Source organism: Xyrauchen texanus, chromosome 25 (genome assembly GCF_025860055.1).
Source record: "Xyrauchen texanus isolate HMW12.3.18 chromosome 25, RBS_HiC_50CHRs, whole genome shotgun sequence".
NCBI classification, from domain to species: domain Eukaryota; kingdom Metazoa; phylum Chordata; class Actinopteri; order Cypriniformes; family Catostomidae; genus Xyrauchen; species Xyrauchen texanus.
Window position 1 is genome coordinate 11873382 of NC_068300.1, and position 24213 is coordinate 11897594.

The 24213-nt window shown below is 37.5% G+C and overlaps 1 protein-coding gene across 2 annotated transcripts in view; it reads right to left on the bottom strand.

Moving 5' to 3' along the window:
* The window catches only part of LOC127619142 (cyclin-T1-like), a 22335-nt gene extending 4429 nt beyond the window's left edge, over window positions 1-17906 (bottom strand). The window contains exons 1-8 of one of the 2 annotated variants that reach the window (XM_052091921.1): window positions 17719-17906; window positions 15803-15884; window positions 15572-15700; window positions 10992-11052; window positions 10355-10417; window positions 10219-10264; window positions 6662-6825; window positions 6246-6316 (exon numbers count right to left, since the gene is read on the bottom strand). In XM_052091921.1, coding sequence (XP_051947881.1) covers window positions 6246-6316; window positions 6662-6825; window positions 10219-10264; window positions 10355-10417; window positions 10992-11052; window positions 15572-15700; window positions 15803-15884; window positions 17719-17888 — 786 coding nt within the window. In that variant the 5' untranslated portion in view covers window positions 17889-17906. Of the gene's footprint in view, window positions 1-6245; window positions 6317-6661; window positions 6826-10218; window positions 10286-10354; window positions 10418-10991; window positions 11053-15571; window positions 15701-15802; window positions 15885-17718 lie in introns of both variants that reach the window. The other variant, XM_052091920.1, reaches the window with a different exon arrangement.
* Between the last annotated feature and the right edge of the window lie 6307 nt (window positions 17907-24213).

The window sequence follows — 24213 nt, forward strand, 5'->3', positions numbered from 1 at the left end:
AATTAAGACTTAACATCTTTGGACACTTTATGATGTTCAAACATTAGTGGAACATGTTTAATCAAATCAAATCAAATCAAATCACTTTATTGTCACACTACCATGTACACAAGTGCAACAGTAGGTGAAATTCTTGTGTGCAGTTCCGAGCAACATAGCAGTCATGACAGTGACGAGACATATACCAATTACAATAAACAACATACTTACACAAAACAATTTACATATCAAATGTACACATACTTACACAAAACAATTTACAAATCAGATGTACACATACTTACACAACACAATAATTATATACAATGCAGAATATAGAACAGAATATACAATACAATACAATAAGTGGGAGTATATGAAATATATATGTGTATATATATATATATAGCAGTTGTATTGAGGAGAATATGTTGACAGTCCAGTGTGAGATTATAGATTAATAAAGTGCAGTGCTAATTATTGATCCTGATAGATCAAGAGTTCAACAGTCTGATTGCTTGGGGGAAAAAGCTATCATGTAGTCGGCTGGTGCGGGTCCTGATGCTGCGATACCGCCTGCCTGATGGTAGCAGTGAGAACAGCCCATGACTTGGATGGCTGGAGTCTCTGATGATCCTCCGAGCTTTTTTCACACACCGCCTGGTGTATATGTCCTGGAGGGAGGGAAGCTCACCTCCGATGATGTTCCTGGCAGTTCGCACCACCCTTTGCAGGGCTTTGCAGTTGTGCGCGGTGCTATTGCCGTACCAGGCGGTGATGCAGCCAGTCAGGATGCTCTCTACAGTGCTGGTGTAGAACCGTGTGAGGATGTGGTGGTTCATTCCAAACTTCCTCAGCCGTCTCAGGAAGAAGAGGCGCTGGTGAGCCTTCTTCACAACGGCCTCAGTGTGGACGGACCATGTGAGTTCCTCAGTAATGTGGACACCGAGGAACTTGAAGCTGCTGACTCTCTCCACCGGTGCTCCATTGATGGTGATGGGGCTGTGTTCTCCGTCTTTCTTCCTGAAGTCCACAACAAGCTCCTTGGTTTTACTGACGTTGAGGGAGAGGTTGTGCTCCTGACACCAGCGTGTCAGAGTGTGCACCTCCTCTCTGTAGGCTCTTTCATCATTGTCAGTGATCAGACCTACCACCGTCGTATCGTCAGCAAACTTAATGATGGCATTGGAGCTATGTGTTGCCACACAGTCATGTGTGTACAGGGAATACAGGAGTGGGCTGAGAACACAGCCCTGCGGGGCTCCAGTGTTGAGGGTCAGTGATGAGGAGGTGTTGCTGCCCATTCTAACCACCTGACGTCTGCCTGACAGGAAATCCAGGATCCAGCTGCACAGCGAGCTGTTTAAGCCCAGAGCCCGGAGTTTCTCATCAAGCTTGGAGGGCACTATGGTGTTGAATGCTGAGCTGTAGTCTACAAACAGCATTCTCACATATGTGTTCCTTTTTTCCAGGTGGGAGAGAGCAGTGTGTATTGTAGATGCAATGGCATCATCAGTGGAGCGGTTGTTGCGGTAGGCAAACTGCAATGGGTCCAAAGAGGGGGCAGAACAGAGCAGATGTGATCTCTGATTAACCTCTCGAAGCATTTGCTGATGATGGGGGTCAGAGCAACAGGACGCCAGTCATTTAAGCATGTGATTATAGCTTGCTTCGGTACAGGCACAATGGTTGATGTTTTGAAGCATGTGGGGACTACAGACAGGGAGAGGGACAGATTGAAAATGTCCGTAAAAACACCAGCCAGTTGATTCGCGCACGCTCTGATGACGCGGCCCGGAATGCCGTCTGGACCCGCGGCTTTACGGATGTTCACCCGTCGGAATGATCGGGTTACATCCACAACAGAGACGGAGAGTGAATCAACCTCTGTAGCGTCAGCAGCGAGTGCTCTCTCCGCGAGGGCGGTGTTACTGTCCTCAAAACGAGCATAAAATGTATTAAGTTCGTCCGGGAGAGATGCAGCGGTGTTCATGGCGGAGACTTTATTCCGCTTGTAGTCCGTGATTGTGTTAATTCCCTGCCACATACTTCTAGAGTCAGTGGTGTTGAACTGGCCTTCAAGCTTGTGCCTGTACTGGCGTTTAGCTGCACTGATAGTGTTACGGAGGGCATAACTGGCTTGTTTACGCTCCTCCGTGTTAGGAGAATTAAAGCGGAGGTCCGCGCAGTGAGTGCCGCGCGAACATCGCCGTTAACCCATGGTTTCTGGTTGGGGTATATCCGTATAGTTTTGGTCGGAACAACGTCCTCTACGCACTTCCTGATGAAACACGTTACGCTGTCAGCGTAAACCTCGATGTCGTCATCAGAGGCGGACCGGAACATCTCCCAGTCCGCGTGATCAAAACAGTCTTGTAGCGCAGAGTCTGATTGGTCCGACCAGCACTGGATCGTTCTGAGGGTGGGTGCTTCCTGTTTCAGTTTCTGCCTGTAAGCGGGCAGAAGCAGAACGGAAGAATGGTCCGATTTGCCAAATGGGGGCGGGGGAGGGATTTGTAGCCTTCCCGGAAGGGAGAGTAACAATGATCCAAAACCCGGTCCCCTCGTGTGTTGAACTTTATGTGTTGGTGGTATTTTGGGGCGATTGCTTTGAAGTTGGCTTTGTTAAAGTCCCCGGCAACAATGAACGCAGCCTCAGGGTGCGCGGTTTCCTGCTCACTTATACACCCATACAGTTCCCTGAGTGCCCGGTCTGTGTCGGCTTGCGGGGGATGTACACAGCTGTGATGATAACCGCTGTGAATTCCCTCGGCAGCCAGAATGGTCGACACAGAAGCATGAGATATTCCAGATCAGGAGAGCAAAAAGACTTGATGAAATGTACGTTCCTCTGATCACACCATGATTTGTTGATCATAAAACATACACCACCACCTCTGCTTTTACCAGAGAGGTCTTTCGCTCTGTCCGCTCGGTGCACGGAAAAGCCCGTGATTTCGATGGCCGAGTCTGGAATCTCCGTAGACAGCCAGGTTTCTGTAAGGCACATAACGCAGCAGTCCCTCGTCTCTCGTTGGAAAGAGATCCGCGCTCTCAGCTCGCAGAGTTTGTTGTCCAGAGACTGAACATTTGCCAGTAGTATACTGGGTAGCGGGGGTCGATTTGCACGACGTCTTACTCTGATGAGAACGCCGGCTCGTTTTCCTCTTTTCCTTCTGCGTTTCCGCGGCCGAGCAGCACAGACAAAGGGCTCCGCCGGCGTGTTTGTAAACAGCGGGTCGGCATTAAGGAATTTGAAGTCCGGTTTTCGATGTGTGATTGTAGAACTAATGTCCAAAAGCGTTTGTCTGTCGTAAACAATAAGGCAGACAACATCCAAGACAAAAAAACAAAGAACTGTAAACAAAACAAACAATAAACCGCAGTGTTGTAACGGAGCTCGCAACGCAGCAGCCATACTCGGCGCCATCTTGAGTCCACATGTAACAAATTAGCGTTAATTTGATGCATTACACCTGTGTGAAGTTGAGGGGAACTGACTTCTTACATCAAGTAAAAATGATCTTTTGGTTAAAAGTAACTACAAAAAATAGTTAGTTTCAGAAAAGTTCTAGCAGAATTTGTTTGCAGATGCCACATGAATTGATATTTGTTATCCAAGCAATTTAATTCATACATTTTTAAGTGTGGTTTAAAGGAATATTCCTGGTTAAATACAAGATAAGCTCAATCGACAGCATTTGTGGTGTGATGTTGATTACCACAAAAAAAATATTTAGACTTAATCCTTTTCTTTTAAAAAAGCACAAATTTAAGTTACAGCTAGGCACTTACAATGGACGTGAATTGGGCCAATTTTTGGAGGGTTTAAAGGCAAAATCTTATAATTTTTTAAAAGCACTTACATGAATTCCTCTAATAATACTTGTGTATTATTTTAAAGTTCTTTAAATCATCATTTTCCAGTCGTTTTAGTGTTTGTTAACATTACATTGTTATGGCAATGAAGATGTAAAATTGGCTATAACTTTACACAGAAAAGGTTAGTAAGTGATTTAATCACACTAAAATCATGATAACACACATATTGTTTGTGTCTTGTGGCTATAATTTTAAAATAGTATTTTAATGTTTACAGATTGGCCCCATTCACTTCCATTGTAAGTGCCTACATGCACTCATTTTTGTCAATCCGAATATATTCAATCCCATTTCAGATTCTGAATGTACTGTTAATATGTCCCCTAAACTTTGCAATGCGATACAAATATTAATTTATATGTGAATTACATGTATTCCAAACAAAACTTTTGTGCAGGCAAAGAGCGTCAGTCATTGCATTCTGGAGAAGCAGAGAAAGGCTGATAAAGCGAGAATGGCACCAAAAAATTTTGAGATATCTAAAAAAATATGCCAGAAAAGCTTTCTTCTAATGTTTCTCAATCTACTCTGCAAATGAAGACTTAGAAGCAGCATCTGATATACCCTGTCTGACTTTACCATGTATTTGCCTCATGCTCATTCCTCCTCCAATCTAACCACAGGCATCTCTGGATGCGAGTACAAATCTCTGGGAGCGATGGGTGAGAGTTGTTCTTAAAGGACTTTACAGATGTGGAATGGAAACAAAATAATAGGGACTTTAAGCGACAGCTGCGGACAGGATGCTATGCAAAAATCACTAAGCAATAATGACGGCGGATTGGAGCATTTAATCATTCAAGAATGAAAATGCAGGATATTTAAAACTGCAAGAGAAGGGATGCTTGCAGTGTTAAATAACTGTAAGAAGAAGAGTTTTACTCTGGTACGATTTAAATAGCCTACGTCTAAAACCTAGATACTATATTTAAATCGACAATCGATAGTTTTGTGGTTTTTTATTTAAAGCCCATAACCATGTGTCAGCAGCTCCTGTGGTGGGTTGAACTTCCTCAGCTGGTGAAGGAAGTACAACCTCTGCTGAGCCTTCTTCACAATGGAGTCTATGTGGGTGTCCCACTTCAGGTCCTAAGAGATGGTAGAGCCCAAAACCCTGAATGACTCCACTGCTGCCACAGTGCTGTTCTGGATGGTGTGAGGAGGGAGGGTGGAGGGATTTTGCATGAGCGTATTTTAGAAAACAATTTACACTAAGTGCAAATAGCCCATCTTGTTGGCAGAGGCTATTTACACTAACTCTGCCCACCACTGCTCAGACCATCCTCAAGACAGCCATGACAGATTTATTTGGGTTCAACTGGATAACAAAGTGACTATTTGCACACCAATAGTCTGGTGGAAACACAGTACAAATGCCGCATGCGCAGCTATAGTAGCTCTGGGAGTAACTGATGTGTATGTGATGTCACGCTGGAGAGCTGGTTTTGAATCCCCCTTCTTGAAATACTTCTTCCCATGTCTCACTCTTAATATTTCCTATAATACTACTTATAGTAATAAAAGAGAGTCATCAAAGTGATTTGGCCACACTGAAGGTCGGGGAGTTGAGAGAAGGATTTAATCCGGAAAAAATTAACCATAGTTTTACTGTAGTAATATTGTAGTAACTGTGTGTTTTAGTGGAAACTAAATAGTTCTAATGTACTAACCATTGTGTTACAACAGCAATGGTTCTCAAAGCATATTGAAGGTATTGAAAGGGGGGTGCGGAAGAATGACCCTCTCATATCACTTTCACACATTCAGCAAAAAATAGTGAAATACACGAAAGAACCAATGTGCGCAATTTCTACACCTCTGCTTTTTCTCCTGCTTTGTTTGAACTTTTGGCAGGCACCGCAGCACGAACTGCACAAAGCATATAATAGTGTCAGGTGCACTCTCAGCTGCACTTATGTAAACAAAGATGTCTCACGCGCTGGTTTCAAATGGGGAAAACAATTAATTAACAATATTTCGGGCGGCCCCTCACAGAACATAACTGGCTTCAGATTCTCTTTTAATCCGATTATTGTAGGGCTACACCATCCCCTTCAATCGGATTGAAAATTTTATTCAGATCCAGCTCAATTCTCTTTACATGAAGGATTTTAAATCCGATTGAGCTATCAGTCGGATTATATACAGATTATTTGGTTGCATGTAAATGTAGCAACTGTAACCCAGATTTGTGCTTTTTTTTTAAAGAAAAGGAGGGACAAGTCAAAATATTTTTTTTCAGTAATCAATATTATTCCAGAAATGATGTTGATTGAGCTTAACTTGTATTGAACCAGGAATATTCCTTTAAGTGTCCAAATACTTTTTGGGGCCCAATGTATTTGCAATAAACCAGACATAGGAACTCAGGCAAACTAACTTACTTTCCAGTTTCTGATGCGCTTTAATCGGCTTGGCGTCTTCTCCAAGATCTGCAGGAACTCATGAGTGAGCGCTGTTAAATTATAATAAAACAATTTAGGACTTGGGAAAAAAGGACCCATTCTTTAAAAAGTTAAATAAAAAGGCTTACTAGGTTCTTAACCTGGACACAACTGAAACTTAGCCCATGGTTACACTAAACTGTTACAAAATGCTGTTTATTGAAATATTCCAGAAAAATGCCTAAATGTTAACCAAACCAAATTACATTTTGAACAATGAAACACTAAACATAAGACAAGCTTTGACTTCACATGCCATATTTATAGCATTAAATTCCCTCTCTAATTAGAAAGGCAACATTTTAAAAGTTCCAAGGGTCAATGCAAAGACAATAAAGTGCAACAAATTGACATACCGTCCAACAGCTCAAGGGTTACTGTGGGTTCAACATACTCCCACCAATGCTTGCTGTCCGTGGAGACAGGAATCTCCCAGTTGGACCATTTACAGGCCAGATGAATACAAACACAAGCTACGATGGGTGGGCTATACTGCAAGCAGAACGTAGTCAAGTGGAGACTGCAGCAAGGAGTTCACGCACAGTCACAAAATACACAAAGGAAAGACAATACAAAATATTTATGAGAAACAGTAATGAATCTAAAGGTTAATAAAAACATTATTGACCAAGAACGGACTATTTCGTAGATAATGTTTGGACTGGAACACTAGTGTACTATTTGCTGAATAATGTGCACTATAAACAACTGGCTATTGTTGTTTAAAAATAGTAGATGAAATTGTACACAGTATTATATACATTTTAAATTGTAATGTGCTACACTTATCACATAACCTTAATTGTGTTACATGTTTAAATCAGTGAGAACCATCCATTTATCATAAGACATATATATGGTTAATTTTGCATTTTAAAGTGTCAGTTCAATTGAGCCATGAAGAAATGCTTCTTTCATCACACTGCAAATAAAAGGTCAAGATGAGCATTTTGTATTATAGGATACACAGCATGTCGTGCAGTCCTCTGGTTGCATACTGCAAATCTTTACAAATGCAGGTCATTCAGGGTATTCCATGCATACAGAAATGTTTTGCATTGTATTTTTGCATACTGAAAAATGCAAAAATAGTATAAATATGGTAGTGTGTAGGGCTGAGCGAAAGGATGATGTAATCGGATATCAATGATATCTGACAAATATCCCAATGCTGATTGTGACACTCATTGACAATGATCGATAATAGTGGGAAAAGACAAAACCATGGAGCTGGGAAGTTGCCAAATATATTAAATTGTAGTCCAGTGTATGAAAATAGCACCCACCAAACACAGGTAGCTTATATCAGTGTTTCTCAACCAGAGGTCCGTATCGTAATTGCAGGGTCAAGGTCCGTAAAATAGTTAAAACAATATTTGGCTGATTATCATATTATGCTAAATATATATTTTTTGGTACATGATTTTTTTAATTAGGTATCTTTTGGCATAGCAATAGAATTTTCAAAAATAGAAAAACTCAGGTTTTTCTTATACAAATGTATCTCGATTTGAAAACTATCTCACTAGTGTATGCGTCAACTGTGTCAAGCCATGTAAGTAAATTATATAATACTGTTCTGTTACTGAAATGTAATTTTTTGTTGAAATTTGATAATGGATGAAAGTTAATTTCATTTTTATGATTAATAAAAAACAAAAAAAGTGCAAATAAAGAAATTGAAATGCAATATAATAATATAAAATCTATGTAATATGTAATTGAAGGTGTTGAATAGAAGTAAAAAAAGTAGGCCTATACCATTTTTGTTGTTGGACTCTATTTTAAATCTATCCTTAATTCCATTTATTAGGGCCCAAGAACTGAAAGTACGGAGGCCCTATTGTAATACTAAGAATTATTATTATTGGGGCCTGTGGAGCGGAGGGGGGCGGGGCCGGGTCGGAATATCGCACGACCGGTCCCCAATCGGCCTGATGAGGCATGCGATATTCCGACCCGTCCCCGTCCCCCTCCGCTCCACAGGGCCCAAGCACTGAATGTGCGGATGTCCTATTGTACTTGTAAGGATTATTACTATTAGGGCCCAAGCACTGAAAGTGTGGAGGCCCTATTGTTCTTCTAAGGATTATTATTCTTTTTATTATTATTATTATTATTATTAGTGCAGGGGAAGCTCTGTAGCGCCCCCTTGTAAATGGGCATGTAAGAGGGCTCTGTAGCACCCCCATTTTCACCTACAGTCACCAAAATTGCTATATATAGTTCTCATAAAGACGAACAACTTCCATACTCACAGTCATTAGCTCTGCCCAACAGGAAGTTGAGCATTTTGGATTTTCTGAAAATTGTAGGATCTGAACTTTTAAATACTCCTCCTAGGGGTTTCACGTGTCTGGCAACAAATTTGTTACCAAACATCATGCCAAGACATTGTAGAAGCTAAAATGCTAACATATTTTTTATATTTTGAAAGGTGTCCCCATGGCGAAGCAATACATTTATGGAGAAAAATTGAAAAAATCTGCTCGCATTATGTGATTTTGATGAAATTCAGCTGTATGTTTGGTAAATAGGGCTGATCAAATTGATGTAGCTATAATGGGTCACGGTCATAGCGCCACCAACAGGCAGCAGGAAGTATAGCACTTTTAACAGACTTTGAAATAACTCTCATGTTTACTTGAATTGCTTCAAAATTCCTTAGAATAATGTCAAGACACTGCTGATGTAAAATTGTAAAGAAATATTTGACATCTTAATCACTGTTGCCATGGCAACACATTCATTATTGTTATTCCTTTCTTCCTATATTTGGGTTTTTTGAGGATCTTGGCATGCTTAAAATGTCTTGAGTCGTTGGCCATTAAGGTTGGGCAAACATTCACACATGGGCATGTAGGGGGGCTCTGTAGTGCCCCCTTTTAAACTGGGCATGTAAGAGGGCCTCTGCAGTAACCCCATTTGCACCTACAGTCACTAAAATTGGTACATATATAGTTCTCATCAAGCCGGACAACTTTCATAATTATAATTATTAGCTCTGCCCAACATGAAGTTGGACATTTTGGATTTATTGAATATTGCAGTCTCTGAACTTTTAAATACTCCTCCTAGGGGTTTTATGAGACTGTCACCACTTTTAGACAATATTATGACAAGATATTTAAAATGCTAATTTGTGAACAGATTTTTGATATATCGAACGGTGTTGCCATGGTGAGGCATTTAATTAATGGTGAAAAATGGGAAACAGGTAATGTCTCATATCTTCTGTGTGCAACGTGTGATTTAGATCAAAATTTAGTTTATGTTTAGTCTTGGGGGCTAATCACATGGATGTGACTATTTTGGGTAATGGCCATAGTGCCACAACCTGGCAGCAGGAAGTATGGCTCTTACAACAGACTTTAAAATAGACCTCTAATATTTAACCAAATTGCTTCAAAATTGTTTAGAATAATGTCAATGGCTGAATGCATGCGACCATCTTGCATTGTTTTCCGAAAGCCACCGGGTGTAAACGGACCCATGGTTCTTGGGCCCGTAATCGCTGCTTGCAGCTATATTTTTATGTTGTAATTGTTTTATGATTGATACTTGCGTGACAGCAAATGGAAGGGGGGTTAAATATGAATTTTTTGGACCACTTTGTTATTTTTACTGCTTTTCCGTTTCTTTTCAAGTGCAATTTGAATTTAGAAATATCTGAAGTAAATTTTTTTTTGTGTTTCTACAAATTAATTTCATTTTTAAAGCAAAATCAAGAATATTGACGATACCTCTACCAGGGGGGATCGTGATGTAATGGCGATGTAATTGGGTACTGCAATATTTTTTAAATAAAAATATTGTGAAAATATTTCTTGCATATTGCCCAGTCCTAGTACCATGCATATTTAAAATATGCATACTAAAAAAATGTGGCACACTTTCTTGAAAATCAACATACCTGTTTGTTGCCATAAAATATGAGGTCTGAGCCAAATCCTTACTCGCTGGAACAACAAATGAAAGGTCTTAATGAGAAGTTAAAAGCGATAATCCACATATATATTCCAGACAATTCAGCAAAGAGATGGTTTTACCTCGTACAAGCTGGGTACACTTGACAACATGTGTGTGTGGATGGTCAATAGTGATCTCAAACGCTGGAAGGAGCAGAGCAAAGAAGCAGAGAATGAGAGAAAGAGACTATTAACATTTCATTGAAACGGCAATGAAGTGCTTTGAATCTTCAAAGGTGACACCCGCTACATACGATACACATTAATGAGTGAGTGAATCACAAACGCAGATCTTCCTGTGCTTGTTTGGTGGGATACCTTTGAGCCAAACCCCATGCAAGTGCCAACAGGCAATTTGGTTATATTAAAAAAAAGCCCATTAAAGGGCACCAGAATAAAATTTCTGAAATCTAATTGTGAGACAAACTGGTGGGGACTCAAGCAGACAACTGTGCACCCAGGATGATTAACATAGTCACAAAAAAGACTTGCACAAAATACTTGTAAATTGTACCACTGTAAAACTGCACACAGGAAGGGTTGCATTGTCATGTCAACAACAAATTGACAAAGGTGAGTCAGTAGCAATAGCTCTTTAAGAGGAGCTTGTAATTGTCCTGTTGAACCCTGGGAATAAGCAGTGAATGAGAGTAAATGTGGTTATTCGGTGCATCTAATATGGTGATTCAGTGACCCGTTCTTGCCCTTCCAAACTTACCCAGGGTCTGGAGTATAATGCTCTCAAGTATGACCAGGTCTTGGGCTTGTTGCAGGTATGTCTGAGATTGAGAGGACAGGCAGGTTACTCACATGGTCTTTTGGTCATGGACTTCACTCGCTCTCATCAAATTATTAAGACCCTCGTTGAGCACCAAGCCATATAGTATGGAGCCAGAATGATCTCAAAAATAATATATTCACAAAATTCAATTCATAAATGCACAGCACAATTCACATTCACAAAACCCAATTACAATTCATAAATTTACAAGTGAGGGCACACATTTTTCCTCAGTTACCTATACAAATATTATAACTTCAATTCAAAAAGTTTTTATAAATACTTATTTATCATATTCTTGAATTAATTTGCATCAAAACATTTGTGAATGTTGTTGCATTTATTTATGGATCGTTGAATCAGCATTTTTCAAATCTTCACTGCAATCATTGCTATCATTGCTTTGGATTTGTGCCAGGTTTCAATTCCTTTAGCCAATCACATTGAGGTTTTAATCCACCAATCACAGCATGCCTTGTTGATCCTCTGGTGGATACTGCTTCCCTGTTACCATGGTTACTCATTATTCCTATGAGAACAAACTTCAGACAAATCCCAAAAAACTGAAATTATTTTCAGCACCTTTCAACCTTTCAAAATAGGAGCCTAATGAAGAGTGCTGTGGCTTCAAGCTTTTGAGTCACACAGTTCAGTAGTCTCACATAAGTTTACATTTACGATTTTCACTTTAATGTTTTGTTATTTGATTGGGATCTACAACATTTAATTTTTAATATGATCATTAAAGTGTCATTAATGATATTTTGAAAAAGTTTTAATAGGTGAAACCTGTGACATGGCTAATGCAATTTCAAAAAAGAACTTTATTTTAATTTTACAATTTACAGTATCAGCGGAAAATGGAAGAAGGCTTAAACTTTGGTAAAGTTAAAATAGTACACATACAATAAAACTATAAACAAAAAACACAAAGATGATGGATGCAATAATGATGGGGATGAAAGAAATAATTATTAAACAAGAAATATGCAGTAATATGCAATGTAATAATTTATCCTACAATCAAAAGCAGTTTCGGCCTTTATTCCTCTCGGAGGCTTGATTAGCCTGATAAGGGACCGGGTGTGTATAATCAATACCCGGCCCCACCCTCCGCCATGTCACATTCCTCCCTCGTTCTCTCAGGCTGGGGAGCCCTTGGCATGACGTACATCCCCCACTCTTTCCCTGGGGGAGGGCCCTAAAAAACACTGTAAAATTTAAAAGAGAGGGGAAAGGCCAACGCGGAGCGGCAGTGGGAAAGAGAGAGGAGAGATAGATTAAAAAAAAATAAAAAAATACTTACTCGCCAGTTCTCCGATACACTAGCTTCGTCCTCGGCCACTCCTCCACCCTCTAACGGATGACAGCCACGCCTCCCCGGGTGGATCGGAGGCAGTCCTCCAGCCCCTGGCGGAGGGAACGACCCACTGCGTTCTCAGGGAACAGAAGGGGTCTCCCCCGCCCCTGGCAGCGGCCCAGACTGCTCCAGGTGGTCGGTTAGGAGCCCCTTGTCCCCTTGCAGTTGTTCCTCCGCTTTCAGACAGCCAGGCTCCTCCGTCCCCTGGCAGACGGCCGCTCCGTTGGGGTGGATGGTAGTGGCGAGAACTCTACTACAGCGTATCCCTCCTCCTTCCCGGGTCTTCGGCACCAGTGTAAAGGGATTTAAGGGAAAGGAGGCGGCGAGAACCGGCTTGACAATATAAATAATAGTTTAATGAAAAACTTCAACAAAAGACACAAACACACACAGTCAGCTGCCCGTAAACGATCTCTCTCTGTCACACCACCATCCGCAATCCGCCTTTATCCCTCTCGGATGCTTAATTAGCCTGATAAGGGACCGGGTGTGTATAATCACGACCCAGCCCCGCCCTCCGCCCTGTCACACTATGTTAACAGGGAAACGATATCAGAACCCTTATAATAGGGGAGCCTACAAGCTTAGCCTAAAATAGCATAACGTGATGCTCACATAGACATTTTATGGCCAGTATACTGGTGAGGAGGCAAAAGGCTGTTCTTTTTTTAATAGATGTCTATGGAGGAGATGCTTCAGTAAGCTGAATAAACTGCTTTTGTGAGGAAACTCATCACTTAATGAATTGAATGCCTTTCCGATATTCTTCATCATGTTTTACAGTAAACAATCCATTTGGAATGTGTGGCGTTTACTACGATAAATGTATGTTTTATAAGGGAAGTCATGGAATATTTTACGACAGGTAGGTGTCACTTTACGGCTCTCCCCATTAATTTGTATGGTATCCTCATACGTTGACTCACTGTCGTAAAACACTTGTTGACCGTTACTAGCCATTATGCTCTTTCCTATGATAGGACCGCGAAGGTTGTTATCTACATATATAAAAGAATCTCTGATTATCCCACCAGAGCTCAGCAAGGTTTGTTGTGATTTGTGGATTGAAACCTGGCAGGAAAGTCTCAAAATAGCCACACACAAATCCAAATCAATCCACATGCATGTGATCAAAATGCAGATTCAACAGTCCATAAATAAATGTAACAACATTAACCAATGTTTTTATGCAAATAAACTCAAGATAAATTACATATTTGAAAAAACTTTTTGAATTGATTTAAGTGAGAATTATTTGTGTGGACTATTGGGAAAATATTTGTTTTTCATTTATTAATCAGATTTTGTGAATGTGTATTGAGCTGTGGATTTATGAATTGTATTTTGTAAATATCTTATTTTTGAGATCATTCTACCTCCATAATTTAGCACCTTATCATTCATTCTACCCCAATTCATGGGGTATATGACACTGAGATGTATATAGTAAAAGCATAGTAAAAAAGACTGAAGCAAGAATATTATAAACATCCAACCTATGTGGAAGAAAATTAATTAATTTCAGCAATGTTTAAGTAAAAGCAAACAGACTGTAATATTGGGCTATTGTTCATTAGACTAGGTGGGTTAAACAACCTGTTGAAACGAAGAAAAAAACAAATGTTATCTGTGTGGTTCTGGTGACTTTGTTCAAATCTGATATTTTTGATTAGATGAAACAAACACCCACGGTCTGATATCAAGTCCATGGACTTTTATCACCTAAAGACTTTTCTTAAAGCCAAAATATTTTTATTTATTTATAAATCTTTCAAATAGAAATGTAGTAGGGATGCACCGATGAATCAGCCGCCAATATTTATTGGCTAATCATAGTCCAAATTAAAAACCATTGACAAAAAGAAATAATGATAGCCACAAATTGAAAAAAGGTTGGCACTCCTAGGAACATGTAATATTGACTTTTAATCAGTCTCATTCTCACATTAATGAGGAAAAAACAGTGTTTCAGATGTGACAGGTGTGAAAGCTGCACTTACCTATACATGATGAGTTAAAACCATCCAAAAATCTTTGATACCAGCAAATTTTGACTACTTAGACATTGGTATAGTATCTATTAAGGCTGCACAATTGATTGAGTTAAGATTGAAAACATAATATTGTCTAGCGTGATTACTAACGTTGAAAGCTTAAAAATAGACTGCATTCAATGGTTCAGTCAGTGCTTCAGTCAGCATTGCGTAAGCAAGCGGCGCCCTCTCGCGGTCTGGATGGCATTTTCTGTTATCCATTATACCACAATAGAACTTAAAGGGATAGTTCACACAAAAATTGTAATACTCTCATCATTTACTCACCCTCAGACTTTTTTCTTCTGCACAACACAAAGAAAAACGAACTGGATCACTTTGGAGTTCTGATCACCATTCACTTGCATTACATAGACCTACAGATCTGAGATATTCTTCCAAAAGTCTTTGTTTGTGTCCAACAGACGAAATAAAGTCATACACATCTGGGGTGGCATAAGGGTGAGTGAATGATGGGAGAATTTTCACTTTTGGGTGCACTATCCCTTTGAAAGGACATTTTGTTGATTTGAATTGCAAACACAGAAGTGCAAACTAATCTTTTTTCACAACAATCATTCTTTGATAGTTTGTTATTTTTAAATATATTTTAAAACAGTTGTATCTTCTATTTATCTTTCATTGTGGCTCTCTTTAACATTTTGGCTTGTCATGTGTTTAACAGATCCAATTCATGTTCAATTTAAATATTTTTTTTTATAACAATAAAACGTTTTGTACCTCTTTGTAAATTTCTTAAGAACATAATTCCTGAACCAAATGGTAATCTGATGACAAAATCGTACTGTTCTAAAAATCTTAACTTTTATTAAAATCTGTAGCAGCCAAAAATATTCATATCGGTGCATCCCTAAAATGTAGTTACATTAACAACAAAAAAACTTGATGAAAACCAGCCACTCATAGAGCATATGAGAAAATAATAAAAACCAGTCCTGCAAATGAACTATTCTCTTGTCAGTTAAGTTTTAAAATCCAAAGTACTAAGTATCTTCATTTTTATTTGGCTAGCTCGGCATGGAACCGCTCACACTCATGGGTAGTTTCAGTTTTGAGGTAATCGCACAACATTTGCAGACTGATATTGTGAGTGCATAACTTACATCACTCCTAGTGTCCGGCGATGGGTCCTGAGGATTCAGACATGCATGGGTCACTTTAATCACATGCTCAAGCTTTCGAGGCTGTTCCTCCACCTTCGCTGCTAGAAACAGAGCTGCAGGGGCAATCACCTTAAAGATATGACAAAACAAAGAGTTTATGATAGAGACCGATGCAACCAGCCATTTCAAAAACACACCTGCTTACATGAAAACCTTGCAAAGGGCACTTACATTCCAATGGAAGCGGGTGAAAGACTGGATCATGTAGAACCGATGCATATACACAATGGCAGTGTTTATTGTAAGTTGTGACCTGTTCATCTGAAGTTAAGGATTATAATATTTTTTACATAATACAAACTTAGAATGACAACACCACAACTTCTGATTTCAACAATCACAATAACTTCAGACAAGTGAGACCTACAATATTTTTAAAAAGGCCATATTCACTAGATATTGTGGGGGAAAGTTCAGATAAGTGGCCATTTAATATGGGTTTTTCATTGGCAGTGAGTTCAATACATTCCGGGTTCAATACTAGTGGAGCTCTATTGACAGCAGTTGATGCATAATGTTGAAATGGTTAAAGTAAGACACTTCCAGTGGAAGTGTATGGGGCCAGTCAATAAACATAGTTCACTCAAAAATTAGTTTTCTCATTATTTACTCACTCTAATGCCATCCCGGATGTGTATGACTTTCTTTCTTCTGCTAAACACAAACGAAGATTTTTAGACTAATATCTCAGCTCTGTAGTTCCATACAATGTGGCCAGAGATTTGAAGCTCCAAAAAGCATAAAGGACACACAAAAGAAATCAAAACAACTCCAGTGATATAATCCATGTCTTCAGAAGCAATATCTATCATATCAGTGTAGGTGAGAAACAGATCAATATTTAATATTTTTTTACCATCAATCTCCAGTTTCACATTTTTCTTTTTTTGCGATTCATTCTTTGTGCATATCGCCAGCTACTGAGCAGGCAGGAGAATTTATAATAAAAAAGTACTTAGAATATATTCTTCTAAAAATCTTTGTTCAGCAGAAAAAAAGGCATACACATCGGAGATGGCATGAGGGTGAGAAAATTAGAGAATTTTCATTTATGGGTGAATGAAATTCCTTTAAAACACAACTTAAACATTATACATGCTAACATGTATAATACCCTTATCTGCATGCAGTTATAGCCAATATTAAGTTGTTTTCATAACAATGTAACAACTATAAACTATATCTGGTCAATGCCATAACGTTGGTAAATATTTACATTTTGTCACTATACTTTTTAAGCAGTGTGCATTTTAATGTTCATAGACTGGCCCAATTCACAAATCAGGGACAAGTTGATGTTTATGTATTATTCAAAATGATGCCACAAATGCTGTTGATTGAGCTTAACTTGTATAGAACCCGGAACACACTTTGAAACATGTACATCTGACTACCATCTTGAGCACTTAGCTACATCCTTGTATTTTAAAGGGTTAGAGGATATAATTCATAAATAACAAATGCATAAAATCTGCAATAGACAAAACAGCCCAATGATTCCCATCTTTAACATTAGCACCATTATTCAATGGCAGAGATTGAAAACTCTAACTCTTTCACAAGAACAAACTGTATTTAAAGCTCAAGTACATATTTAACCTAAAGCAAAAACAAAGCAGGAAAGCTTATATTCTATCCCAAAATATCTCCTCAGTAGAACTTCTATACAACAGGGCAAATCAAGCCATGTCTATACGAAGATCTGCACTATATATGAACGAATGTCATAGACAAAAGATATACATGTCTGACACTGGAATGTAAACAAATGATTCAAACAAATCACATAGTTAACAAATTAATGGCGGGGAAGTGAGTGGCACCGGCAACGCCATTGTTCAGTAGGGAAGACACCTCCAACTAGGCCTTGAGGCCTAAACTAAGCATTCAAAAAATATTTGTACACAAAACCTTTATTCAATACGCCCAAATCCATTTCCTCCCCATACAAATGCGTGTTTATTGTATACAGAAGTGTTTTCATGACATTATAATGGAGAAACTCAACACCACCCATGCCGCCCAAACCGGCTTCAGTCTCCTGAGCGGCTATAGCGAAACGACGCCTTACAAAATGAGAAAGATACACGTTGAGTCGCTGTCCCATGTCCTGCAGCAGATTTGCGGCTTGCTGTCGATATGACAGCTCTTTGTCAGGATCAAGTCCCGCTCGGCGAGATGGGCTGTTTTCGATTTGTTCGCGTGTGAAGTACCATTTATTGTGATTTTCCGAAGGCGCAGTGAACGAAGCCGCCATTACTGAGAAGAACAACGTTTTAAAATCTCACTGCGTCACAGGAAGTGCGTCATCGACGGTTCTGGAACGCGACTGTCTGATGTGTTTTGACTTGGAAGATTATTATTTTTTTATTGCTGAGAACATTCAACAAAATAAATAAAAAATAAAATAAACGTACAGTACATAATATCAACAACAACTATATCAATTATAAAAATCAACAATAAAAAATAAAACAAGACAAACATTTTTTTTTAAATAAAATAAAAATAAAGGGCCATTATATCACATAAAGAGATCACATGAAGAGCCCAAAAGCAGAGCAAATACTAACAGTCTGTACAGCTTTCTTATTAAAAGATACTGAGATAACATTTAAATAATTTTTATTTTCTATTAAGACACATAAAACAGGTTTACAGTTTGACAATTTGCATTTGTGAATGTCAAATTTGCTTAGGAAAACAAATACATTAATAACAAAACAGATATTTTCTTTTGTGGGGTCATAGTCAAAATACCCAAATATAATGTTTCTCATATGTATTGAGAAGCCTGGCAAAATCTTACATTTGACAAAAACACAAATATCTTTCCAAAGCTTCTGAGTGTAGTGACATGACCAAAATAAGTGTACCATTGTTTCATCAGAGTTCAGACAAAAAGAGCATGTTAAATTAATGTCAGCAAAGTGAAATAAGTTTCCTCACAAACAAAGGAAACTTCTTTCACTTTGTTTGTGAGAATTTTATTTTTGCTGTAAAGACCAGATTTCTTCCCAATTAAGGTTAAAAAACGAATTATTCCACAAGAAAATTACAGGTGGAACAAAAATCAAATTCTTAAGAAATAAAGATCTTATTTAATAATTTTTGGGTCTTGACTCAGAAAAACAAATTTGACCAATAGTATCACAAGGTTTAGAGAAGGATACATTATATACTGAGGAGTGACTATATACAGTTTTTAAAAAGCATACACAAACCAGAAGGAATAGCTCCCATAACTGATAAAAATTATTTTGGGGTTATTGGTTTTTGGTATTTAGAGAGAAATTCTGAGTACCTGAACAAAGACCTTGATTATTAAACAACTGCTTCACCAAAAACAAACCATTACTAAACCAATCATCATAAAACAGAGATTTATTATTGAATAAAATGTTCTTATTGTTCCAAATAAAACACCTCTGTGGTGAAAAGTTATGTTTATAAATAAGAGCCCATGCTAAGAGAACCTGTCGATGAAAGTTGGAAAGTTTGATAGGGAGTTTGGATATATCATAATTACACATTAAGAGGAAATTAATGCCACCAAGTTGTGAGAAGACAAGTTGAGGAAAGACCTTCCAAACTGAAGCTGGTTTGGCTAGATATTGATTCAGCCAATTAATTTTAAATGTATTGTTAAGGGAATCAAAATCAATAAAATTCAGACCACCATTATTATAAGAGTGTAATATGACTTTCTCATATAAATAGTTTTTTTTTCAATAAGAATTGTATTAAACCCTCTGCCTTAGTGAGTAGTGTTCTGCCTTTTAAGGACAGATCCCTTTGTAACCAGCAATTGCATTCTTTTTGTGTTTTGGTAATAATAGATTTAAAGTTTGCTGAATACCTATACTCATCTTTAGTTATTTGTATGCCAAGATATGTTACATTATTTTTGACAGCAATATCCTCAATTGAAGTGACAGAGCCTGAAATAAAAATGTGTGGTCCAATGTGTCAAAGGCTTTATAATAATCTAAAAAGAAGATGAAGCCATCACTGTCTATTACATCTGAATAGTCTAACATATCTTGTACTAACCATATATTATTGGAAATGTGTCTTTTCTGCATAAATCCTGACTGTGTTTCGTCAATGATAGAGTTCAAAACATATTTTAATATTTTTGCTACTAAAGCTATTATTTTATAATCATTATTTAACAGTGTGATTGGACGCCAATTGTCTATTAAGAGGGGATCTTTATTTAGTTTTGGGATAAGAGTTATTAACCCTTGGCATAATGTGGCTGGAAGTAATCATTTCTCGATACTTTCCTCATAAACCTTTAATAAGAATGGTGCTATATTACAACTAAACAACTTGGACTTGATTCCATCTATTCCAAGAGATTTGTTGGCTTTTAAAGAATTAATAGTTTCCTCTATCTCTTTCAATGTGATAGAGGCATCACAAAAGTGTTGATCTCAATCACTCAACTGGTTTATGTTATATGTAAAGATTTAAAGAAACCATTCATATGTTGTTGGGATAATTTAGAAGTATGCAATCATTATAAAATTTGGCACAGAATTTTGCAATATTTTTTGGTCATCACTATTACCGTTAATCATGAGTTTTTTTAATTTGGTTATTTTTTTGCTTGGTGTCTTTCCAATCTGAAAAAATAGGTGGAATTTTGTTCACCTTCTTCAATCCATTTTCTGCGAGATCTAATAAACGCCCCTTCAACTATATGTTTATAGATGTTGTCTAATTTGTGCTGCAAATCAGCCAATTCTGCTTTTTCACAATCAAGTAAATCATCAAAATCTTTAGATAAAATCTTTAGATTTTGCATATAACTGTATTTTCATCAGTTTTTTTCTTTTTTGCCAATTCACTACAAAATTTTCTTAGATATTTGCCAATGTCATATTTAGTAAATTCCTGAGACCAGCTACACCAGAGACCTTCTACCCAATTTATAAAAACCAGAACCCTTCTACAAAGGTGAGCCCGTATAAATATCTATGGGCGAACCTACAATGTTAGCATAAAATATATGAAAAAAACGGCGAACCCATAGACATTCTATGGGTGGTACTCAGGCGAGGACACAAGAGGCCGTTTTTATAATGGATTTATATGGAACAGATGCTTCAGTGTGCTGAATAAACTGCTTTTGTGAGAAAACAGCTCATCATTTAATGAATTGGCCCTCTTTTATTTTTATTAATGACCTCCCACAAATGTGCTCTGACAGTCAGATTCTCTTGTATGCTGATGATACAGTTATTTATTCTTCAAAACATTATATTAATTCGATTCAATCCTCACTGCAATCTGACTTTAATACTATTCAAAAGTGGTTCTCGGATAATGGACTTATATTGAATAAAAGTAAATCATACAGTATGTTATTCTCAACTAGGTCTGCCCGTCATAACCAAGGTAATAGTCTAACTATTAAATTCTTAGATGATACATTTATGGAGAATGTTGAGGAATTTAAATATCTGGGCCTCTGGCTCGACTCCAGCTTATCCTTCTGGCCTCATATTGACTATGTAGTGAAAAAAGTAAATTATAATTTAAGATTATTATATCGTTCAATTAATTGTTTCACACAATTGATTAGATTAAGAATTGTAACTCAACTTTTATTTCCCATTATTGATTATGCTGATAAATGTTGTTTATAACAGTCTTTGTCGATTTGTGTTGAGATGTCCATTTCTAACTCATCATTGTCATATCAACAATTGAATCTCTTTTCACCAAGAGCTAGACGACAGCTACACTGGTTTCAGTTTATTTATAAATGTATCTTTTTTAATTATCCATCTTATTTGAAGCAACATCTAGTCCTATATAGGTCAACTTATGGCCTGAGACACCTTGATCATCTCTTTTTTGCCGTTCCAAATATATATAAAGAAGTCGGAAGACATGCTTTCAAATTCAAAGCCCCCTCTGATTGGAACAGCTTACCTTGTTTTTAAGGTCCATCTCTTCCTTTCCACTCTTTAAATCAGCCCTCTTAACTTACTTACAATCCTGTGATCAGTGTAAATGTTTCTCTGGTGTTTGACCTGTGTGTATGTATGTGTATATAGGTATGTATTTTTGTATCTGTATATATATGTAGGTTACTTGTTTGTTTTGGTGGTTTTGTCAAAAATGGTTCTCTCCTGTAATATTGTAATATCCTAATATATTGTTTATGTGAATACGCTTTGGACAGAGGTGGGACAGGTTGGGGTGATTGGTTGTGAGGAAGAGCTTTAGTATGTATGTGTGTGTAAGGTGTAAGTTTTTGGTGTTATCTTGAGGACCCCCTCGAAAATGAGATGTTTCATCTCAAGGGGTTATCCTCTAATAATAAAATGAAATGAAATGAAATGTTCACTAATCTTCAACATGTTTTACACTAAAAATCCTTTTGTAAGGAACTATGTGTGAACTACGATAAATAATTACCAGAAGAGAAGACGCTGATAATTGTGCGACATGTAGGTGTCAGTTTACGGCTCTCTCAATTCATATATATATATGGTATCCGCAAACGGCGATTTACTGTCGCAACACGCTAGTTGACAGTCACGTACACACACAGACACGCGCGCGCGCGTGTTTTGGTCACGTCTCTCCTGTGATAAAAACGAGTTTGTTTTTATCTCGGTTACACATCTTGTTATCCTTTTATAAAACATTGAAGTGTTTAAAAAATACACGTTTTGTAAAATATGAATCAAATTGAGAAAAAAATATTTCTGTGGCCGTATTGGAATAAACTGCTATCAACAGCGCCCTCTACTGGAAAATGTCAGGACGGCCGGCGTGGAGGCGTGGTTGAAAGAGTTGGGTCGTGACGAATGCGGAAGCATCTACGTATCTTTTTGAACCGCTAATACATTTATTATTATTATTATTATTATTATTATTATTATTATTATTATTATTATTATTATTATTATTATATTGCTTTAATAAATATAACATGACAGTTAAACCAACTGAATGTATAAGAAATAAAATAAAATAAATAATAATAATAATACATGGATTAGGGTAACGTGGGACACTTTTTGCAATTCTGATATGTGTACCATATTTCCATATGAAGACAAAACAATATATCAACACCTTATATCATTATGAAATCCCCCCAAATTTTCCCTTATGAAAAACTTCAGATATTGTACTCAAAGGGAAAATGGCATATATATTAGTGTTCCTTGTGCTAATTGTACATTGCATTTACGAATCGATTTACAGATGGATAAGAAAATTAATTTGTTCTATGCACGGAATTTAAAAAATGTGCCACGTTATAATTGATGTCAGTGTGACTGAATGCTGTTTCTTTGACTTAGCTATCTAGGTAGCTAGTTAGTTAAACCGTTAAATAGCTAACTGGCAAATCATGACAAGGTTTTGAATCCTGATCTTAAAACAAATAATTTTGCTGCATTATAAGCCCAAAATATAACAAAAATACATTTAGGGCATTTAACTTTTCTAATGCATATTTTCTCAATAATAAAGTAGTTTATATGACTGTCCCACATTAGTCAAAACATGCTGTCCCACTTTTGAAACAACCTTTTCTAAAGTGGGATGACAAAGATTGCTTCAAATAGAAAAATATTTTAACACATTTTCACAATATTGTTGCAACATTTGATGTATAAATACATCACAAACATAATTTGATGACAATTTAGAACATTGTTTTATTTATAACAGATTTATATCCTTAAAATTAATTTGATATCCTATGTCATTGACCGTTGAGTGGATTTAACAAGGGGTACTTCCTGTTTGACGATTTTCCCACCCACATTTATGACATCACTTCCGCAAAGTCACATAATTTCAATCACTCGACACCCCTGCTTGGATTCAACACCAATCATGTTCACTTTAATGTTGTAAAAGAAGAGATATATATGCATTGGAGTTGAGGTGTCCCATAGCGTCTTGTAATTTTAAAGGTGTCTTCCTTGTTAATATTTTGAAATTGTGCATTCAAAAACTTTTGCTGATGGATCTGAACAATTTTGACAGATTTTCCTAAGATAGCTATTATAAAAAAAAATTCTGTACTACTTATACCTTCCAACTTAACAGTAAAGTCTTTGGTCTTGAAACTATGTTATATTTTAATAATTAAATAAGTTCAAATGGTATAGCACCGATTACGGTCATACATTTCTTAATAGATTCCAGGAAGGAATATTTTTCAGAGAATTCAGAATGGGTAAGTATGGTCACCAATAAAATACAGTTCTTAATCCAACTGTCAATATAAATTCATTCATTAAAACCTCATTAAGTTTACAGAGGATGTTTCATATATATTGTGGAACTCTCACGGGAAGCAGGACAGGAAACGAAGGTTTCAACAAAAAAGGTAAGGCTTTAATTGCCGTATGTCTCACAATAATTTACACAAAGACACAAGCGCACTGGGTTGGCTTGCACGGTCGTCTCCCTCTGCTCTGAGGCTGCTGGCTTTTTAACCGCTCTCCTCGCTCTACTGCAATTAGAGACAGGTGTTAGTGATAATTTGGCCCAGGTGTGAGCGCCCTTACCGCTTCTCTCTCCCGGACGGGCGCTTGACC